General features: G+C 42.9%; 1 protein-coding gene across 1 annotated transcript in view; it reads left to right on the top strand.

Moving 5' to 3' along the window:
- CCNY (cyclin Y) overlaps positions 1 to 17,965 on the top strand; it is a 108,866-nt gene extending 90,901 nt beyond the window's left edge. Inside the window, exons 6-10 of the mRNA XM_053409597.1 lie at positions 2,871 to 2,928; positions 3,053 to 3,172; positions 12,165 to 12,331; positions 14,091 to 14,253; positions 17,300 to 17,965. Of these exons, the coding sequence (XP_053265572.1) occupies positions 2,871 to 2,928; positions 3,053 to 3,172; positions 12,165 to 12,331; positions 14,091 to 14,253; positions 17,300 to 17,416 (625 nt within the window). The 3' untranslated portion in view covers positions 17,417 to 17,965. The remainder of the gene's footprint in view (positions 1 to 2,870; positions 2,929 to 3,052; positions 3,173 to 12,164; positions 12,332 to 14,090; positions 14,254 to 17,299) is intronic.
- Positions 17,966 to 23,618: the final 5,653 nt, after the last annotated feature.

Genomic DNA, 23,618 nt, shown 5'->3' with positions numbered 1-23,618 from the left:
AGGTGTGCTCTAAAAATAGTTTCCAGAACCCTGGAAATGAGCTGGGCATGAGCTTGGGGACAGGTAAGAGCTGCAGCTGCTGGTGGTGGTTTTGTTCTTTTACAATCTAACCAGTAATAATTTATAATAATTTATTATTTATACCCTGCCCACCTGGCTGGGCTTCCCCTGCCACTCTGGGCAGCTCCCAACAGAACACTAAAAACAGAATACAACTTCAAACATTAAAAACTTCCCTAAACAGGGCTGCCTTCGGATGTCTTATAAAAGTCATATAGTTGCTTGTTTCCTTGACATCTGACGGGAGGGCGCCACTACCGAGAAGGCCCTCTGCTTGGTTCCCTGTAACCTCACATCTCACAGTGAGGAAACTGGCAGAAGGCCCTTGGAGCTGGACCTCAGTGTCGGGGCTGAAAGATGGTGGAGGAGACGCTCCTTCAGGTATACAAGACCAAGGCCATTTAGGGCTTTAAAGGTCAGCACCAACACTTTGAATTGTGCTCGGAAACGTACTGGTAAAAACAGTATTTTTTTTCAAGTGGAAATTGCTGTGGGAATCTTATTGTGGTTGTCAGTACACAGCACGTTCTCCATGCGCCCTCTGCTGGATCTTGGAGATATTTTGCTTTGCTCTGAGCTGGCTCAGAGCAAAGGTCCCATCTAGTCCAGCATCCTCTTTGACCCTAAAGGCAGCTAGCTAATGCCCATGGGAAGCCCTCAAACAGGGCAGGAAGACAGTAGCCCTCTCCCATTTATCCATAGCAACAGGTTTTCCATAGCAGGTATTCCATAGCAACTACCTCTGATCCTAGAAATAGTATTTTATTATATTTATATATATATATATATATATATGTATATATATATATATATATATATATATATATATATATATATATATATAAAATTGTCATCACCATTACCATATTTTTCGATAGGACGCACCGGCTCATAGGACGCACCTAGTTTTTTTTTTTTGGGGGGGGGAAATCAAGGAAACAATTTTTATTTCCCCCCCCCCCCCAGGTTTGCGCAGCCATCCCCAAGCTAGAAGAGGGAGACGGAGCGCTCCGTCTCCCTCTTCTGCCTTCAGGGACAGCCTCTCTAGCCTCCGTGGGGCAGTGGCTAGCCCCGCTGTCCCCCGAGTCTGTGGGGCTGGCGGGGGGAGAAGCAAGCTTGCTTCTCCCCCCCCCCGCCATCCTCCAGATCAGGTTGGGGAATAGCGGGGTGGCGGCACTCCGCCTCCCCGCTATCACCCGAGCTTGTGGGGCTGGCGGGGGGAGAAGCAAGCTTGCTTCTCTCCCCCCCCCGCCAGCCTCCAGACCAGGTCGAGGAATAGCGGGGTGGCGGCACTGCGCCTCCCCGCTGTCACCCGAGCTTTTGGGCTGCAGGCTGCTGCCCGCAAGCCTTGCGAGCCCGCGGGACCTCCCGCCGGGCTTGCAAGACTTGTGGATAGCTTCCTGAAGCCTGGAGAGCGAGAGGGGTCGGTGTGCACCGACTCCTCTCGCTCTCCAGGCTTCAGCAAAAGCCTGCATTCGCCCCATAGGACGCACACACATTTCCCCTTCATTTTTGGAGGGGGGAAAGTGCGTCCTATAGGGCGAAAAATACGGTACTCAGTCACTTTTTAATGAAATGGAATCTTAAAGTGATTTACTATATAATACAAAAATTAAAACTAACATAAAGCTAAATTAAAATAAAAGCTGAAAATATGGATATATATATAAACCAATCTAACAAATCCCATCCACTAAGAGAGGCCTTTTGTAACAGTTCTATTGTGGAACAATCAGTGATTTAAGATTGGAGCAATTCCACTTCTTCTCTGCATTTCAGCACAGATTCTCCCTCCACAACCTGTAGAATAGGATTTCCCAAACTGTAGTCCATGGGCTGCTGGTGGACCATCAGCTTCGTTCAGGTGGTCTGAGATTTCTGTAAACAAATCCAATTAAAGCTCGTACAGAGCACATCACAGTAAATATAGCCATTAGCCATCATGATTCGTAGCCTGATCCTCTGTGAATTTACCTGATTCCTTTTTAAGTCTATCTAAAGTATTGGTCACTCCTGCATGTAATGACAGTGAATTCTACACATCTATTATGCATTGTGTGAAGTTTCACAAGAACTTAAAACATAAATAAATGGGAAAGATTTTCACATTATGTTAACAGTTTGAGGTGTGTGGTTTTTTTTAATTGTCCAAAGCAGTGGCTGCCAGTTAGCTAAGTATGGTGGACCCCCTGTTTTTCAAAACCTAAACCATTGACCCCCTGCTTTTGAAAAATTTGATATCTTTATGGTAGTTTTGTTTTGTGAACGGTGCCACAGACCCCCTGGGTGGGTTGCGCAAACCCCTCCTGTGGTCCACAGGCCACCAGTTGGGAATAGTAAAACAACCCTCTGCCAACAATATTTAAATTTGTGCTTCCGCAACCAAAACTATAAGCACAAGTTTCTGTAATGCTTGTAGTTGTTTCTGTAGAGCAGCCTTCCCCAACTTGGTGCCCTCCCATTGTGGTTGAACTCCAGCTCCCATCATCTTTGACCATTGGCCCTGCTGCTTGGGGCTGATGGAAGTTGTAGTCCAATAACATCTGGAGGGCAACACATGGACTATTCTGGAAATTAAGCAATTGATTAATTTAACGTGATAGGGCAATATTTGCATGAGATGCAACTTTATTATTGTCCGCAGCCATGTGGCTCTTTCATATACATTACCGGAGCAGAGTGAGAAGTGATTCCCAGTATATAGAGTTCTTTTCATTTTGCCATAATAATAGTTTCCCACTTCCTCCTCTTTCGCCCTCCATGGCGTAACAATTTTGTATTTTTCTTTTTTTCCCATTTGCTCTTTCCAGGGACACAGATGGAAGGCTGCTCCTAGATATTTTTGATGAAAACCTCCACCCCCTTACGGTAAAGATCATCTGCCTCATTCTTTCATTTGTTTCTTCTTGAGGTGCATTCTACCCACCCTGTTAATTGCTTCAAAGCCATGGATTGTAGTTTTCTCACCTTTTAAATAATGCTGTTCCTGCAGAAATCCGAAGTGCCGCCAGATTATGACAAACATGACCCAGAGCAGAAGCAGATTTACCGCTTTGTGCGGACGCTGTTCAGCGCCGCTCAGCTGACTGCTGAATGTGCCATTGTCACCCTGGTGAGTATGCAAAACCACCGTGCCGTCCTCTAGGTTGAACAATAACTCATTGGGGAAGGACCATATCTCACTGGTATGCACCTGTTCTGTGTGCAGAAGGTCCTGGACCACTGGTCCTGCTAGCTAGGAATGGTGGGAGTAGTAGTCCCATCAGCAGCTGGAGCCCCAAGTTTGGGAAGTACCGCTACCTGGATTTGCTACTGCCTCTTTAGGATTGCCCCGATGCCGCTTCTGGTAGTACACACTCTTAGGGCATATTGTAAAACCACACGCCCCGGTACAGGTGCCCATCCCTACCTTACTGTATGCTTGTGAAACATGGACCACTTATAAACGCCATTTCCAACTCCTTGAAAGATTCCATCAATGGTGTCTCCAAAAATGTTTACACGTCACTTGGGAAGACAGGCAAACTAATGCCAGTGTACTGGAAGAAGCAAAGATCATGAGTGTCGAAGCAATGATTCTTCAACATCAACTTCGTTGAACTGGTCATGTTGTTCAGATGCCTGATTATCGTCTTCCAAAGCAACTACTCTATTCTGAACTTAAAAATGGAAAGCGTAATGCTGGTGGTCAACAAAAGAGGTTTAAAGACTCTTTCAAGGCAAATCAGAAAACATGCGGTGTAAACACTGACAGCTGGGAAACACTGGCCTGTGAGAGCTCCAATTGGCAAACAGCCTTTACCAAAGGTGTCATGGGCTTTGAAGATGCTCGAACTCAGAACGAAAGGGAGAAATGTGCTAAGAGGAAGGCACGCTTGGCAAATCCACACCATGAACAACTCCTGCCCAGAAACCAATGTCCCCACTGTGGAAGGACGTGTGGATCCAGAATTGGCCTCCACAGTCACTTACAGACTCACTGTTAAGACTGTGTTCATGGAGGACAATCTTACTCGGGTACGAGTGATCGCCAAAGAAGAAGAAGCCCATCTTGAGGCATGAACATGATCAGCATGGCATTTCACAATTGTTGATTTTCCCTTGGGGCAGTAAAGTGCAATTTTTTCCTTGTAAAGAGATTGAGTGTTGTTGTATGCAGCAAGACACCTATGATTGGGGTGTTTTTTGGGGTGTGGGTGAATGGGGAGGAGAGTTGTAGCCATTGCTATACAGTGGTACCTCTAGTTACGAACTTAATTCGTTCCGAAGGTCCGTTCTTAACCTGAAACTGTTCTTAACCTGAGGGGCGCTTTCGCTAATGGGGCCTCCCGCTGCTGCCGCACCCTCAGCACATGATTTCCGTTCTCATCTTGGGGCAAAGTTTGTAACCCAAGGTGCTACTTCTGGGTTAGCGGAGTTTGTAATCTGAAGTGTTTGTAACCCGAGGTGTTTGTAACCCGAGGTACCACTGTATACAGTAAGGGAATCTATTTAAAGAGGGCTTAGCCTAGATTATAACTTGGCTGTGCAAAGGGATACTATTACACTCTGCCCCGGTGATTGATTCATATAATACAGAGGTGGGGGTTGTAGTCGTGCAGGCATCCCGTGGATGTTGAAGTCTGGAACTTTTCCATGTTTGTGTGCGGCTGATTGTAAATCATTATAGCTTCAAGCAAAGAATCTTGGACAACTGTCAACAACAGACAGGAGCATTAATAAAAGCTGATGGATGCACAAAGGGCTGCGTGAGTGACTGGCACACATTTGTGGCTGATGCGAAATGAGGTCTTTTCTTTTTTTAAAAAAGAATTAATCCTGCATACGCGTCTTGCTGGCGCGTGCTGGACTATCGAGCAATGTTGATAGCTGAGGGCGAGGGTCACCCACCTAAAAATAAGCCATTATTGCTTAAAGATCAAGCAGGCTATTGCAAAGCTGGACAAGGTTCAGAAAAGGGCAGCCAAAACGATCAAGGGGCTGGAGCTCTCAGGAGCTGAGCTTACAGTATTTGGGGCTTTTTTCGTTACAGGGGAAAAAAGGCAAGTAAAGGACTGAGGGCTGATAAAGGCATGTAAGAATACAGTGGTACCTCGGGTTAAGTACTTAATTCATTCCGGAGGTCCGTACTTAACCTGAAACTGTTCTTAACCTGAAGCACCACTTTAGCTAATGGGGCCTCCTGCTGCTGCTGCTGCCGCACCGCCGGAGCATGATTTCTGTTCTCAACCTGAAGCAAAGTTCTTAACTTGAAGCACTATTTCTGGGTTAGTGGAGTATGTAACCTGAAGCGTATGTAAGCTGAGGTACCACTGTATGCACAGTATGGGAAAACTCACATGCATCCAAGGAAGGTGAATGCTGGAAGGTTCAGCTATTTCTTCACAAAACACATATCTGGAATATGGGATTTGAGGCCACGATGGCCACCAGCCTTAAAGACTTTAAAAGAGGATTGGACAAATCCATGAAGGCTAAGGTTATTGATGGCTATCAGCCACAATGGCTCCGTTCTGCCTCCACAGGCAGAGCTCATATAGCTCTGAGTACCAGTTGCTGGGAGCTGCAAGAGCAAAGGTTTTATAGATGCAAAATCTTTGGCTGACCCCATCAAAAGTCTTGAAAGCAGATTGTCTGCATGCAGAACCCCTTCTCTGTCCATTGGGCCACTGTGACTCTCTTATTTAATCTCAGCTGCACTGGATATGTTCCAGGGCCTTTCAGTCATGTGGCATAATCATTTAGCAGTGTCACATGTGTGCCAGCTTAAGATGAGGCAGAGCAAAACCCTTGAAGTTGTCTAGCCTTTGCTGTCAGTTGTTCATTACTTCATTGGCTGAGCTGCAAAATGTGAATGTTTCTCCTCCTCCTTGCTTCATCAAAACTGCTGTGGATTATTATAGCCTCACCGCTGCTCTGATTTCTACTGTCTTCCTATTTTCCATATCTCCCAGTGTGTGGCATCAGTGGCTAGAAGATTGCAGCCAGGGAGACCTCAGCAGAGGTCCCTGTACCCTGGACAGCTCCAGGCAGGGCTCACGCTGACTGCTTGGTGGAGACATGTCTCTTCAGCAGCCACTTACACTCGGAATGAGCCTTATATAGGGACAGTGTCTCAGTAACTACCTGTGCCTTCCTGAGAAGTTCCTCTTAATTTAAAGGGCCCCAGCCTTCTCAGCAGACTGATGTCTGACAGAGAAGATGAGACTTCGGTTGCACTGGGGCTTCTGAAATGGACTCCTCCAAATCCAAGGAGACCAGTTCAATGTTCTCAGGCTGGAGGATTACTGGCTGCATAGCTCTTCTTGCAAAAGCATTTCCAGTAGGTAAGGAGTTTCTGGGATCTGTTCTGAGGGCAGTTCCCCTTTTGAACAGCCAGGGTCATCTACCAAGGAAGGGGAGCCCAAACACAGGATTGTCCCAACTGGGTTCAAATCCTGTCACTGGCTGATCACACGTTCTCACCTAACCTGCCTCACAGTGTTGTTGTGATAAAAGGTAACCATGTACAATCCTGAGCAATTTGCAGGAAGATCAGAAGAAGGAAGGAAGGAATGTATGTGTGATTTTTTTTTTTAATGCTCCTTTAAACTATACCTTCATTTTTGTCCCCTTGGTCAAATAAGATGTGATGGCAGCAGTATACAATAACTTTATTTTTTTACTATAATGTTGATGGTTTTTTCTGTTTTCAGCTTCTTCTTTTGCCTGCTTCTCTTAAACAGGCAAAAACTAAGTGATGCTAGGGTAGCTCCATTCGTAACCAAAATTAAAGCATTTAAAAGGAGAGCCAATTAAATTTGCAATGAGTGTCTGAATAAATTGTATTTTATTCTATAACAGAATTATAGATAAATGCATTTTATGTTCCTAAAGTAATAAAATGACCTTAGCTCTGTAAAGGATGCCGAAGAAAGTATTGCCTATTTTTCAACCCCCCCCCATTTCCATTTAAAGCTACACATTTTTTATGATTCATAATTTTCAAAAAAAATTACATATCTGTTCTAAAGAAAGGAGAGCTGAACTCTTTCCTTCCTCGGCTTATTTGTTGATCATCTTACAAAATAGTCCTCTGAGGCCAATATGGTTTGGGGATGTCTGATAACTTTGGGCATACTTACGGACTGCTGTGGTGGAGCTATTTCACTGTGCTGTCTTCCTGTACCATCCTGCAAACATGCATATGAAGGAACCTACTTGGCACACCCAGTAATATGTTTCTTTCCCATTCAAGGAAGTTCCCTCCACATCCAGAGTTGTGGTGGGAAGAAAAATGAGTTTGAGTGTCAGTCTGCACTGCATGGAATGGGAGAGGGTTCTTTCCCCCTCACCCAAGGAGTTTGGATATGGGACTGCATGGGAGGGGAGAGGATACAGTATCCCTCACTCACGTCCCCCCTTTCTTGTTCCATACACTGGAACAAATCACTCTAATTGGAATTGCTTAAACTTAACCCTGTTTCACACAAGGCCCGCTGCTCTACCATCACTCGATTCAGTCTCCAATTGTAAGCTACTAGGATCCATGTTCTTTGTGCAGTTGCTGCTAAATCAAGACCCATTTTCACAGTCGCCCTGCAGCCCTACATCTGGAAAGATGGAAAACATGACCTCGGACTGTATGTACAAGAAGTTGTGCTCCTTGCTTTGAAATTAGGAGACACCTGGCTGGGTCCCCTTCTGTGACGAGGCCTGCCAGGAACAGAATGCAAAGAACATTTACTAGCCCTTTCCTTACAGGATTCCAAAACCACATCAAATATATTTCCAAAATCCTGTCAGTGGGAAGAGCCTGTGGGTGGTGCTAGGCCAATAAATCCTGGTTTGAAGAATTAATGATCATTCTGTGTTAGCTTGTGGTTCTCGTTTTACAAGCATGAACCCCCAGCTCTTCTGAGCATTGTTCTGAGGCTCTCTGTCCTTAGGTTTCTTCATGCAGTCTTCTCCTTCATACTGTAAGTGGATCCAAGGTCTGTTGTGTGCTTTTAAATAATAAAATAAATAATTTTTTATTTATACCCCGCCCTTCCCGGTTCAAAAACCGGGCTCAGGACGGCTAACAACAAATTTAAAACACTTATAAAAGCAGCATAAAATACAGTATAAAAACATGAATAACAATAAAATTAAAAATTAAAAAATCAATTATATAATCCATAGGGCTAGCTGGCTGAATTGGTGCTACTTTGAGACTTATCAACCAGTTTACAATATTTCTCCAGGGAACTTAGACCTTAACAATGCAGTTGAATTTACTCTACACATTTGCTTTCTTGCACATAACATTTTTAGTTGTGAGCAAGCTTCCTTGCTTGATCTCTCTGCAATAGACCAAAGGTTGACCTGAATCCACAGCTGCATATTTCTGTGTTGGCATGTGGACAAAAGAGATGTGTCAACCCCTCTTGAGACATTTCACTAATCGCGCTGAAATATTTTTTGTTTTCTTCAGATGTTTCATCTGAGGAGAAATCTCCAGATTTGCCCTGTAGGTAGAATCTGGTGATAGCTTGTTTTAATTATAAAAATGTAAGCACAGTTTTACCCCACCCTTCCTCCCAGAAGCTCAAGGTAGGGCTGGCTGCTGCTCAGGACTTCCTCTGCACAGCCTTTTGTCAGATTCAGTGGGATTTGCTGTAGCCACTAAGCTAGGTGAGTTCTTCCTTTGCACTGGAAGGACAGGTCTCCAGCAGGGAAAAACTAGGAGAGGGGCAAATTGCCAGCCCTCTGTGCCTTTAATTAAGTTCTTTCAATTAAAACCTGTTTTAACTCTACAGGAAAAGGCGAGTCGTAATTAAGCACGAACTATGTAATTTTTCTCACCGCTTCCAAAGCTGCCAAGAGATTTTGTGTTCTAATAGGTGATGAAATTAAAACGGGAGGGAAAGACAATTAAATTATGATCCCACATGCATTAAAAGCCTTAATGAACATTAATTGAATGTTATGAATTTTATTTTTCAAATTGCTGACTGAAATGCTTTTGGGGTTTTTTTAAACTAAAATGCAGTCATAAAGCTAGGTTTTTTGTTTTTACTTTTTGAACTACTTTTATCTGTTTATAAGAATATTTCTATACCATCATCTCACAAAATATCAGGGTGGTGTACAGCAATATATATATATATCTTTGGTAACAAACAAACAAACAAACCCATATATAACAGGTGGGAGAAAGGCTTGAGATATATGAAATTCTATGTGCATTTACTATACCTGGGAGTTAGGTTTTTTGAACAGAGTTGGGCCTTGCTTCTGAGTGAACAGATAATCCTGTTAAAATAGGATCTTGGTGTATCCTGGGACTCCATTACAATGGGCCAGGAGCAGTAATATAAGCGAGTGGCAACAGCCGTGCATTAGAATACCAGCAACACCATTCACTCAACATGCAGTGTTGAACATAGAATAAGCGGAAAGTTAGCTCTGGGGGAAAAACATAGAAGTGACTTCTCACTCTGCCTGCCAGAAAACCCTAAGAGGAGCCGTGCAGAATCAGACCAAAGGCCCATCTGGCCCAACATTCTATTTTCACTGTGGCCAACTAGATGCCAATGAGAAGCCCATAAGCAATATTTTTGTTGCCTCAGATGTTTAATAGCTACAAACCACAGCTGACTAAGCTCAATTAGGACATCTTTAAATAAGGTGTTTTTATATGAGGATATTTGATAGTGGAATGCTCACTAGGGCAGTCTGCAATGAAGCATGAAGAACAGGCTTGTGAATACTGCTTTTGGAGTGCAATTTGCCGGCGTACATACTTAATTTCCCCCTGATAACATTGGTTGAGTTTAGTGGATAGAATTGAGGCCCTGAAGCCTGCAAAAACCACTCCCTGGAGAAATTGACTATTGCTTGGTTGGAGAAGAAGCTCTATTTCTTGAAACCTCTTTCCTAAGCATCGAACAGCAAACACCCACCCACCCACCAATGGAAATAGGCATTAGGTGTCTACACCTCGCGTTCTGGCAACCTTAGCCAAGAGGCAGTTACTATTAGATAACACAAAGATGGGTGTGAAGTGGGTGTGTAAATAATAACACACATATTTCTGAAGTGGAGGATAATGCATACTGCAGGAACACCTGGAATTACTTGTTTTGCACCAGAACCGCTAGAAATACTGCTTCCTCTGATATAGGGTATAATGTTTTAATTGAGTGCATCTGATGTTGCCAGTTGTAGAAACCAAGGCAGATATGACACTGATGATTGTGTGTGTGTGTGTGTGTGTGTGTGTATATAATTTTTATTTGATTTTTCAAGTATAAATTTATAACAAAACCAATTACATTTCCATATACAGTCATACCTCGGGTTGAAGTAGCTTCGGAATGAATATTTTCAGGTTGCGGGAAGTAACGCAGCACGTTACTTCCGGGTTTCGCCACTCGCGCATGCGCAGACGCTCAAAATGACGTCACGTGCATGCGTGGAAGTGGCAAAACGCGACCCACGCATGTGCAGATGCGCAGTCGCGTGTTACGTTCGCTTCAGGATGAGAACGGGGCTCCGGAATGGATCCCGTTCGCATCCAGAGGTACCACTGTACAGAGATTTCTCTTAATTTTGCGACTTCCCCCCATCCCTTCTGTGGGTCCTAATGTCAGCGTTTCCAACTGCATATTATATAATAATCTATATTTTGTATCTGTCCATATTATCCATCACATTTGTTACAAGTGTGATTAGAATCCTGCTAATGTTTTCATCTGCTTACAGTGGTCTCCTAAATAAATAACACTGATGATTGTTTTAATCACGGATACATTTGCAAGCAGCTGAAGAGATCATGTGCTCCCTTTGGGCTTATCTCTCTTCCAGAATACTAATTTCCCCTGCTGGGAAGTTACCGTATTTTTTGCTCTATAAGACTCACTTTTTACCTCCTAAAAAGTAAGGGGAAATGTGTGTGCGTCTTATGGAGCGAATGCAGGCTGCTCAGCTATCCCAGAAGCCAGAACAGCAAGAGGGATCACTGCTTTCGCTGCGCAGCGATCCCTCTTGCTGTTCTGGCTTCTGGGATTCGGAATATTTTTTTTTTCTTGTTTTCCTCCTCCAAAAACTAGGTGCGTCTTGTGGTCTGGTGCATCCTATAGAGCGAAAAATACGGTAACCATTCCCAGCAGTTTTAACCATGGTTAGGGCAAGTCAGGGTTCTAGCCTAACTTTGCATCTGATACCTGTGTTCGGTTTCTGTGTTAAGTGGGAACCTAACCTGTGTTAAGTGGCAAGGCACTTCTGGCGCCTTTCGCTGATCTACATTGTCCTGCTTAATTCATGGTTGTCCTCCAAACAGTCCTGTCTATGCTAAACTCTTGTGTGGCTAAATACCTCAGAATACTATTTCCCCACTTACTTAGATGGCTTGGATTTGAAAATGCAATGCTTGAAGTTACCTTGATTTTTACCTATGACTCCTAAAGCTGTATTACCATACCAGTACTGATGAAAGCTGTCTCTCTGCAGGAGTCTGAAAATACCAGCAGTAAAGGGAGGCTAAATTGCTGTGGTTTTTCTTGAATATGGACCCATGAATGTTGTATCAGGAAAGTATAGGAAGCTTTTGAAATGTAGGGAAGACAAGTCTCTAGGGAACAATTATGTGGCAGTAAAGTGATGCTGACAGAGTACCAGCAATCTGGTATTTTGGGCCATATGGAACAAGTAATCACAAGGAGAATGGAGGGAATTAATTTCATAGGATTGTGTTTCAAGGTACTATATGTGCAGCTGGTGGGAGAGGGAAAATTCCAGTGGCAATAGATATATACTTATGAATCTCTAGAGCATAATCCAGAGGTGAAGAACTGGATTTGAATAGTCCTTCTCTCTACCAATAACTTGGGCCAACTTTGACATCACTATCTTCCTCATCATTATTAAGCCACAGCATGTTTAAATGAAACACATTGTGCATTTTTTAAATTAAATAAACCCTTGCCTGCCCTGCCTACCCATCTCTCCCCCCCCCCCATCTTCTGTTGTTTTCCTTTTGTCTGTTTTTAGATTGTAAGCCCCCTTGGGGTAGGGATGTGTCACACCTGTTATTTGTAAAGTGCTATGAATGAACGAATGAAAATTCTGTGTCTTTTCAGGTATATCTTGAAAGACTTTTAACTTACGCAGAGATAGATATATGTCCAGCAAACTGGAAGCGAATTGTGCTGGGTGCAATTCTACTGGCATCAAAAGTTTGGGACGACCAGGCCGTGTGGAATGTGGACTACTGTCAGATTCTGAAAGATATCACCGTTGAGGACATGTGAGTTCACTGTTCTTTCTGTTGTCCCCATGATGTACAATAGAACTGACCATTATTTTGCCTTTTTTAAAAAAATAAATAAATTGTTGTTGTTTAAATTTATTATGATGATCCATCTTGCATTGCACACCACTTTTGGAGCTATTTGGTAGAGAAATAAACACAACAGATAAATAAACAAGGTTGGAGCTAGACTAAATTAGTTGAGATTAGGTGCCATTTAAATCAATGGGAGGTTAGCCATAACTTAAGTCCCGCTGATTTTTCAAAAAGAAGTAAGTTCAACTAATTTAACTTGGATTCAACCCGGTTAGATGGGTCTTCTGTCTTAACTATTGGCATTCTCACAACGGCTAATAGAACTACCACTCCGTAAAGGTAAAGGGACCCCTGACCATTAGGTCCAGTCGTGGCCGACTCTGGGGTTGCGGTGCTCATCTCGCTTTATTGGCTGAGAGAGCCGGCGTACAGCTTCCGGGTCATATGGCCAGCATGACTATGCCGCTTCTGGCGAACCAGAGCAGTGCACAGAAACGCCGTTTACCTTCCTGCCAGAGTGGTACCTATTTATCTACTTGCACTTTGATGTGCTTTCGAACTGCTAGGTTGGCAGGAGCAGGGACTGAGCAACGGGAGCTCACCCTGTCGCGGCAGTTCAAATCCCCCCGATGGGGTGAGCTCCCGTTGCTGCATAAGAACTGCTATTTGGAAGAATGCTACCTTGGACAGTAGATGATAGCCATGCTGGCTGGTAGCCATTGATAGTCTTATTCTAGTTATGCTTCGCTGCAGGCTTGAATGATGGCAGTCTAACACATTGCAGAGTGGTTTTCTTTATGGTCTGCTTTATGTGGGTGCAATTGCTCACGCTTGATGTACCTTGGTGTACCTAAACAGAAATCAAGCAGAATTCCAAAATCTTTGCAACTTTCAAGAAGACACGGGTTAGTTTTACAGAGTAAGGAGGAAGGGAAGCTTTAGTCAAACGCATGAAAGAGGAAGAGAGCAGAGGAGGCAAGTGAAGGAGCGGCTTTCAGACTTCATCAAAGTAGGATGGTTCCTTGGCTTACACTCCCTTTGCCTCAGGGTGTTCTGGTTATACCTCTTCTTCCATTGTGAAGCATTGGAGTTTCCTACACAGGTACATCAAAAATGGGGAAAGTCGATCTGAGCTTGTTTATATTTATGTGTTAGCTTGAGGAACAGATGCTGCTTTGGAATGAAATTCAACAGTATACAAAAAGCCCTATTTAAAAGCTCATAAAACAAAGAGAATTTGATTCCCCTACAGATTATATTGTGTAGTCCTGTTACAGTCCAAAATTCCTTATACAAGTCAAAATGTGCTGGAACTTGTCTGACCAAGTAAATCACAAGCAACTGAAGCACATGACTGATCTAATACAATATTTGTTTTTTGTATTGACGACTGAGCATCTGCTGTTAAATTTCATACTTGGCCATTGCTGGGAAGTGAGCCACAAGCATGCAATGGAAATGAATGCTTGATAGTCCATTAACAAACATGAGATAAAAGCTTACGTATGACAACCTTTTGTTGAACCTGAACATTTGGGTGGGTGGGGAGGAGAAACTGTCCCCAAACTGCCTGGGCTGAAGATAGCTCAGGTTCCCATGAGATGTCTGTGACAAGCTTAAAATACGTTTTCTTTCTCTGGCGTCAGCCTGTTATAAGACAAAGTAAATTATTGTCCTTCGGGTCAAGAGTTTAAAACGTGCCTTGCTATTTATTTTGCAGGAATGAGTTGGAACGCCAGTTTCTTGAGTTGTTGCAGTTCAACATTAATGTTCCCTCCAGTGTTTATGCCAAGTATTATTTTGATTTGCGATCCCTGGCAGAAGCAAACAACCTGAGCTTTCCATTGGAGCCGCTCAGCAGGGACAGGGCATATAAACTTGAGGTGAGACCCTTGATCTCCTCCCATCGCAAGCACCTTGTGGATGTGGCAAGCTGACCTTTTATTTTGTTTTTGTTTTTTTATTAAATATTTATTGGTATTTTCAACAAACATATAACAATCAAAAACAAAAAATAAACAAAGTAAAAACAACACAAAAATACATAAAATTCAAAACTTAACAGAAAAAAATAAAAAACACATAAAGTTTCAGATACTTGTTTTCCTTAACCTTATTTCTCAGACCTCCTCACACCTCCCCTTCTTGTATTCCCATTTAAATTGTCAATTCAGCAAGTCCTTAACTTATTTCTTCACCTTAACTTGAACATTTGTTCTAACATACTATTATTTTACTTTACTTCTTTTTTCCATTTCCTCAATTTATTTTTACCAGCCTTATTTTCATTTAATTTAAAAAAAAAACCAATTTTACCTTATCAAAATTACACATCAATACTTATACCTCATTAATTATTCTTAAACCTTTTTCCTAAAGTCGACCAAAATTTCCCTTCCACGATTTTCCCAATTTCCATACAACTAACAAAATATAAAAAACAAGGCAAATTATACTTATGTACCCTTTGGAATCCCAACCTCCACCCACCCTTTTCCCGGTTCCAGTCCCCAACCAATATCCATCAGTCTTATGTTATTTAGCCTGGAGATCTCACGTCCGAGGCCCTTATATCTCTCTCAGTTCCTTTCTGCCGGTCTCTTTGATAGTCCTTTATGTTAAACCCCAAGTCTCGGAGAGGCTCCGGCCCAACAGGATCCATGTTGCTTCCAGCCAGTCCTCCGTACTTAAAAGCAAAGCCTATGGGGTACTCCAACTCTTGTTTCAAATTTCTTTCAAATCCACATGTCCCCAAAGCTCCAACTTTCACCTTCAGCAAATTTGTAATCCTCAGGTCTTCAGATCTCCTCCAAAGGGGATCTCTCCATTTTTCAGACTCCCATTCAGACCAGGCTTTCCGCATCCAATTTTTATTGTCCTTTTTTATCATCATGTCAGGCCTCATATTGCAACTCTCCTTTGACTCCTGCAGAATTCCAGCTCCTCCTTCATTTTCTTCAAAAGCAACATATTGCTCCATCGTGTCTACACTTTCAGTTTCATTTATTTGTTCAGTTGAATGGGCTTCCTGTTTCAAGTCCTTATCAGGCTCAAAACTGTTGTTTACTGTCAAGTGTAGTACTGAAACCTCTGTAGACAAAGCATTGTACTCATCTTGTAACTTTCCCAGGAGAACAAATGCTCTGTCCAATTCTGCTTGAATTTTACATGCTCCAGCCATTTTTGTAATGTAGTGTCCCTATTACCCCTCTAGGGGGATTTTAGTTCCTTAATATTCCTTTCAGCTCAAAACCAAAAGTCCAGTTATTTTGTATCAGCCCTCCTTATTTTCAACAAGTTATACCGAGTGAACCAGCAGAAACAGCAGAAACAATGTTCTCTTTTTCCAGCTGACAACTAGCTGACTGACAGCTAACTTGACAGCTGTCAAACTCTTCAATACAGCAGGCTTTCTCATAGGACGTTCCCGGGTCTAGGGGGGGGGGTGAAATTTCAGCTCCCAAAATTCTTCTTATCCTCCAGTAAATCTTCTTATAATGTCAAAACCGTGAAGTCAAGATCTTTTATTAAAAAGCAAGAAACAGATTCTCTCGACCTTAGCTGCCCGGTCCTTTGCTTTAAATTGTTTACAAAGGGGGGGGGGTGGACTTCCTTTTTAACCCCTTCCCGCTCGTTCCAGATCCAAATTAAATTTTTTTTTTTAAAGTTCCAATCTCCGTATTACTCACGGGTTGATGTTTTAAAATCCAATCGATCCAAAGAAGAAGTTGGCGCTCTCTGTCAATGGCTTGCGGCTTCACTCCGTAGACGAGGGAGTACTCTCAGCACCACGCCTCACCCTGCCTCCGTTCCGAAGCCTTTAAAAAGGCTCCGTCACGGATTGGGGGGGGCGCAAATGGTGCCCGCCGAGTCTCTGTGTTCACAGGCATCCGCGCCTGTGATTTTAAGGGTCCCCGCTTCGCCGCAGCGGCCAGACCCAGACGCTACGGAGCCGATTCCCTCCGGAGCTCGGAGGGAATCCGCCATTAAACAATGGCGCCAACCCGGAAGTCCCACTGACCTTTTATTTTGCACTCTCTGAAAAATTTCAAACAAGATGTAAGCCCACTAGAAAAACTTGAGTGTAGGCTTTAAGGTGTGTGTGTGTGTGTGTGTGTGTGTGTGTACACACAACAAACAGAGCAATCAATTTACAACAGTGTCATACTGTACAATAGCAAGATAAATGAAAGAGCAAAGTTTGGATGTCACAAAGTTGGGAGAGAGAGGGATCATTGCCATTTCTAACCACCAGAGCCGGTGTGGTGTAGTGGTTAAGAGCAGTAGTCTCGTAATTTGGGGAACCGGGTTCGTGTCTCCGCTCCTCCACATGCAGCTGCTGGGTGACCTTGGGCTAGTTACACTTCTCTGAAGTCTCTCAGCCCCACTCACCTCACAGAGTGTTTGTTGCGGGGGAGGAAGGGAAAGGAGAATGTTAGCCGCTTTGAGACTCCTTCGGGTAGTTTTACAGAGTGATAAAGTAGTTTTACAGTAGTGATAAAGCGGGATATCAAATCCAAACTCCTCCTCCTATCTGGATGGGCTACAAAATTGGAGTAATGGAACAGGAAGGGGGTTAGTGAGCACCTGGGTGGGCTGCATGGCAGACAGGCTGTTTTTGGCTTGCTAGGGTCTCAACTTCGCCAGGCTTGGATTACAAAGAAAGATGGAGGGGTCATAGCTTAGGTGGCAGAGCATGGGCTTGCAAGCAGAAGGCCCCAAAGTAAAGCCATGGCATCTCCAGTTTTTTGGGGAAAGCAAAGCCCAGGTCTAGCCCCTGGTATTTCTAGTTAAAAGGGTCAGGTAGAACACAGAGGATGGGAAAGACTTTCCTCTTCCTGAAGGCTTAGAGAGCTACTGCCAGTTGGAGCAGTCAGTACTAGGCTATTTCACGTGTCTGACCTTTCTCCCTTGCCCATCTCCCTACAGGCCATCTCCCGCTTGTGTGAAGACAAGTATAAGGACTTCAGGAAATCAGCAAAGAAACGGTCAGTCAGTTCGGACAATCTGACTGTAGTTAGGTGGTCACCTGCGATTATCTCCTAATGTTTGAAGTCTTGGATAGTCCTCAGAAATACTGTTTCTATCATCAACTTTGGGAGGGAGGGGATTGTTATTTCCCCCCCTCGTTCTTTTTCCCCCCTTCTCCTTATTCTTGTTTTTAGATCTGCCTTTACAGTGCCTCCCCCGTTGCGTAGCACACAAGAATAAATATACGGACAGGAGAGAGACGTCAGTACATCGGGAAGAACTTCGGAAGAAAGCTGGTTCTGTTGTTTTGCTGCAGATTTGTCCCTTTTTATGTGAGGAAAAGGCAAACTACATACATATGCTTGGAAGAACAGAAAAGCAAGTGTGTGTGTTATTAAAAAGAAAAAGATCTTCAGCAGAGACAATAGCATGGGAATTTTAAAAACACACCACAAGATCGGCTTGGAAGAAGCACTATGAGAGAGGATTTTGAAAGTATTTCACTTTCTCTTCAGTGTTTTCCATTGGCTTTCTGGGTTTTATATCTTTTTTCCTTCCTCCCTTGCTGTTTGTCTGGGAGTCGCTTTTCCTGCTTCTGCAAAGCAGCAAGTATGAAGAAGGCAGTATGAAGAAGGCAGTATCTACTGTAGCACAAGCCTCCGAACCCGGCGCCATCGATTGTTTTCTTCTCTCCCATCGCCTCCATCCAGCTCCATCCACTAGGCTTCCCTTCATAAGCTGTTTTATTAGCCTTTTCTCCCCCTTAATTATTATGCATATTTTGTTTCTCGTATGCCTTTATTGTATTTTTTGAAAAAACAAAATTTGACTTGATTTCTAGTGCTGAACCAAAAGTATACAAAAAAAAAAGAAGATCAGGTGATTGTTTGGAATTCTTTCTTTTTTTAATTTATAGCGCCCGTGTCCGTGGTGTGTTCCCACAGGTTGCATCTCGGATGCTGGCTGCTTCATAGTATATGTGGCTGCATGTGCCTTCCTATGTTCTTTGGGATAGTTTTATTTTTCCTTACTATAAAGTTATGGTTGTTGGAAGGATCCAGGTGAGAGTGGAACTTGGGCCAAGGAGGTGAAATTTGCATTGGATGCAGTAGTCCTTTTTTTGTTTGCAAGTTTTTTCACTGCATTTAGAGATTTAGCAGAGATTAAGTGAGAGAGAAAGTGGGAGAGAGAGAGAGAGAGAGAGAGAGAATCTTCTTTTGTATGGCAGAGACAGATGATTTCCTTCACTTCCTGGTTCAATGTTGCAAGCAATAGCCTCAAGTTTTTTATATGTTTACTTTAAATGGAAACCAATCTGTTTGTATAAAATAGGGGAAAAAATGAAAAAAAGAGTTTTTGTTCTAGTGGAAAAGGGTCCATGGAAGAAGAGGGAGGAAGAAGAGAAGAAGAAGAAATCTATATTAATTTTACCAAGTGTTTTGTCACAGGTTAGATTTCAGAATAAAAACCGTTAAAATGCATTTTCCAGTGTAGGTGCTTCTAGAAATTTAAACAAAATGCAAACTGTGAAGAAAATTTTGTTGCTTTGTTGATTATATTGTACTTCTGTTGTTGTTACTACTGGTTCCCACCCTTCTTTTCCTTAATGGGATAAATGAGTTGAATACCTTTTTTATATAAAGCAAATCACGTTATCTCTGAAAAAAAAGGAAAGGGGAAAAAGCCTTGTGCTCTGTATAAGCATCTATGAATTATTTTGCACATTTTGAGAAGGATGCCATATTACGATGCATAAGACAAACAAAAACCAAAATCAGATGTACAGTAAGTTCCGTGATCTTGAAGCTCCACAAATTCTCCTGTGCAAGCCACAGCGAAATAGACGAGACCTCGTCTTCGATGTGTGGCACTTGCTCTACATGCACTACTCGAGTGAAACCATGCACACCACATTCCATCAGAGCGTCTTCTGCAGAAGCTCCTATTCCAGATGTGCACTTGCACCCCGCTCCCCTTGGGGGTTGTGCAGGACAAGCTATCATCCTGAGCTACTACCATTAGCTTCAATGTCAGCTCTTGCAGGAGACATGCCCTTACACATTTCTTTATCTGGTCTCATTGAGCCTTAAAACCCCAATTAGGAATTGTTCACTTGACATTTCCAGCCCAACTGTTTCATGTGACAAGAGCACATCCATGTGGCTCTGATTATGGGGAGCTCTTTGCTTCCAATCCCTGCAGGATGCCAAAGAGGAGGTATGTCTGCACACCTGAAAGTTTTTTCTCGATTTCTTCTGCGACAGCTCCTGTTACTAAAGAGGCAACCGAACAACTGCTCCCTACTGGTGTGAGCTGCTGCATAAGAAACAGAAAGCACTTAATTCTCTCGTGTGAATTCATGTTTCCGTTTGGGGATCTTGACTAAGGAGTGCAAGTTAGGGTGGCTTAGACATGCTGGTTCCCAGCAGGCCTGCAGTCAAGGCTCTATCACCTACACAGCCAGCTCCCCAGTCCTGGGTAGCTAGGAGACCTTGGTTTTCTTAGGACAGGAATGGGGAATCTGTGGTCCTCCAGATGGTGGACTTGCATCTCCCACCAGCCTCAACCAGCACGGTCAGGGATTATGGGAGTTGTAGTACAATATTAGAAAAGCCCCAGGTTCCCTTCCCTTCCCTGAGACACTTACCATGCTACTAGCTTGGTTCCACAGTGCCGAATCAGGAACACAGAATGATGCTTCCTCTGTGTTCCCTAAATGTGCTTATGACCCCAGAGCACTAAAGGTTTTTATCAGACAACTGTGTCCTTGATTATGCTATCTGCCTTAAAAGGGTAACACACACTGATGAGGTTAAATTGCTAATAACTAAGTAGAGTTTTCTACTAACATGTATTACATGACATGAAGGTTTTGCCCATCTATGTTCCCCAATCAGTTTAATTCTCATTACTTTGTTATTGTTGTTGCTACTATTTTTATTACTGTGCCAATATAGCAAAACTTCGATTCTTATCAAGTTTTGAGGGTCCCCCTTTTGCCTTTTCCTTTTCCTTGACTAGAATGTTTCAAATTTAAAAATTCTTTAAAGAAAAGAGAAGAGCGAGAGTGAAAAAGGCCAGCTTTTGTTAGAATTGGGTTACGGTGCCTCTCCCAATAGAAATGTGATTGTACCTGGAGTTGTTTTATCAACAGTCTGCAGAACATTTTGGGGCTTACTTTCTAGCAAGCACAGTTTGCAATGGGTATAGGACGGCCTTCCCCAACCAAGTCCCTCCAAATGCATTGGACTACAACTGGTTTGGACCAACGGGAGTTGTAATCTAAAACATCTTGAGGGCAGCAGGTTGGGGAAGGCTGGTGTAAGGGAAGATCAGAAAGAGAGCAAGGTTTGCATTATGTAAAGTTCTCAATGCATCTACTATAATTTTGTGAAATTTATTAAACAACTTTAAAGATTCTATAGTATATTTATTGTAAAATTTCAAGTGGATTCCGTAAAACCTGGCTCAGTCTTGTTTAGACTATATTGGATATCGTTTTAGCCTTGTGCACTGGATTCTACCTCTGTATAGGAGAATTTTCCATATTCTTCAATTAGTACTGATTCTGTGATTTAACTTGGTTATGTTTCTTGCACTAAAAATTAAAAAACAAAACAAAATCTGCTAAATGTGGGTTTTATTTTTACTTTTGTTAATTTTACATTTTTGCAGTACTTGAGCATTATTATTTTTTTAGGGTTCTTCTCTGGATGATTCCATAAAGTTTACTGTTCCTACAAGATCTGTTTCCCTTTCATCAGAGGTTGCTAAAAACTGCTGAAAAATTCTGGCTTGTTAATATTGCCCTGTGTTTTCAAGCTGATTCACTGCTGTGATTACAAAGGTGTACCCCTATCGCAAAAAGCAAACCCCATTATGCACTCATAAATTCGATCTGTTTATTATTCTATTTACATCCCACCTTTCTTCCAAGAAGCTCACTTCTTCCTCTGTCTATTTTATCCCCATGACAATCCAATGAGGTAGGCTAGACTGAAGGACACTGACTGAACCAAGGTTGAGTGGCTATTTGAACCCTAGTCTCCCAGATCCTAGTCCAATATTCTAAGCATCACACCGCTCCAGCTATAAGCAGAACTGATCTAAAAGGACATTGCTTTGCAAAGAAGCATTGGCAAACGGCAGTGCATTTAGATAATTGTAGACTCCGCACTTGCTGGTTTTACTGGGAGCTCTTTAGATAGTAAAGTGCATTACCTTGCTTCCTTCAAAATGAGTTCAGCCAGTTCCGGTACATTTGGCGCCCCCTGTCCATTCTCCTGATTGGGACTCTGGTCTTCTGCCCCAAAGTGGCGCCATTGTTTAACACATGGTCTTGGTGGAGCTGGTGTTGGTCTTGGTGGAAGCTTAGCATGTGGTATTGTGGTATTTCCCTTTTATAGATATGAAAAAACGCTTGCAAAGGTATAGGGCATGGGTAGGCAAACTAAGGTCCAGGGGCCGGATCCGGCCCAATCGCCTTCTAAATCTGGCCCACGGACAGTCTGGGAATCTGTGTGTTTTTACATGAATAGAATGTGTCTGTTTATTTAAAATGCTGGATTATTTGTGGGACATAGGAATTTGTTCATTTTTCACCTCAAAATATAGTTTGGCCCCCTACAGGAGACTTTTGGCTCCTGCCCATGACTACCAAACCCAGAATAAATGATGCAGAATAGTGAAAATTACTGTGGAGAACAGGCCTTCTCCAGCACTTGCGACTACAGAATCCTCTCCCTCTCTTCCCACTTCTCCATTGGTGTTGTCACCCTTGGTCTAGAAATTGGGGGCGGGGGGGGGGACCCTGCTTATCTCACCTTTTACTCCCCCTTCCTTCAACCTGAAAGAGTAGATAGATTTTGAACACAGTTTTAAATCCTGCATTCCCAGAGTTTCCTTTTGGCAACGCTGGAAGATGGATAAGCAACACGAAGAGTAGGCTGGCCCCGATCTCTGTGTTTTCGTGTCCTTAATGTGGTCTCTATGCAGTCTCCTAAGACCGTCTGAAAAGAATTAAGGGGAAAAGTGTTTGCTACTTTCTGCAACAGGGGAAGGACAAAGAATGCCTCTCAAAGCTTTGGTTGTTTCTTTGCCGTGATCCACACACTCGCAGTCCTGTGTGTGTGACTACTAAAAGAGAACAGGCAAAATTATCGGTAAGTAAACCTGTTTCATAGCATCAGTTCATTTATCGTCGCTTTGGTCTCAGTGCCCTAGTTGAAATGCAGCCTCTGTTTGTGGATATCACTTTTTCTTGCCAAAATCCAGCGGCCATCTTGCCACCATCTCTCTTTCTCAAATGGCTGGAGGGGGTGAAGCTCACACAAAACAGTATCTTCATTCAGTAACTGAATAAACAGATTTGAGCTTTGTCTTTTAACACGGTCACTGGAGAAACCCAAGAATGTGTAAAGGATTCTTATTTTAACTCTGCAGTGGTGACTTATATTTTTTTTTTTTAAAGCAACTTTAATAATGCACCTACAAGGACCCCCCCCCATCACCAAAATAATAAACGCTTGGTGAATGCTGCAATGTGCTTGGGTACCCTCCTCTAGTTACTGCATGGAGAAATGCCATAAAACTACAGTCTCATAGCCTAGGCCAGCAGTTCCATTCAGACAAGGGAGTGGGATGGTAGAAGAAGGACTGATCGTTCCTTCTGTGCCAGCTCACTTGATATCAGCCCTGACTACAAAGGAAGGAAAGTCGCTTCCTCCAAGGCCAGCACAGAAATGCGGTGAGCTGGCAGATAGACAGGGCAGAAAGTGAACCACCTTAAAAACTGTTTTCTTCCTGTATGGCTGTCTTGCTGGGACAGGATGGGGACGAGGTGAGAGAAAAGTGGTGTGGCTTGCAGGAAATGGGCCACGGGAGTTCCAGGGACGAGTAAGAGGCATGGTTATCCGGATTAGGTCTATGGGCTGAAGATCCTCCTTGCCTGCCGTAAGGAAATATAATGTGCAAGATGAGTTAAGAACGGCACCTAACACAGGCTTTGTTACCAATTTTGTAATATTCTTTTTTTCTTCCAAATTCTGAACTGCCTTTCACCCAAACAAATCCCAGAGCTGGGTGTGTTTGTATTAAGGTGACATGATGTATCAATTTATTACGGTCACAGACCATAGATATGGACATATACAGCAACAGAGGACATGTAAATAAAAATAGGTTAAAATTAAACTCCCTCAGCTAGAACATGGTAAATAATACAGGTGTAAAACCATTGAAATATGTATGTGGCAGGTTGGATCTAGACTTAGTCCTA

This window comes from Podarcis raffonei, chromosome 12 (assembly GCF_027172205.1).
Source record: "Podarcis raffonei isolate rPodRaf1 chromosome 12, rPodRaf1.pri, whole genome shotgun sequence".
Lineage (NCBI taxonomy): Eukaryota > Metazoa > Chordata > Lepidosauria > Squamata > Lacertidae > Podarcis > Podarcis raffonei.
Note: the sequence above shows the minus strand (reverse complement) of the source record. Positions and strands in the feature narration are given on the sequence as shown.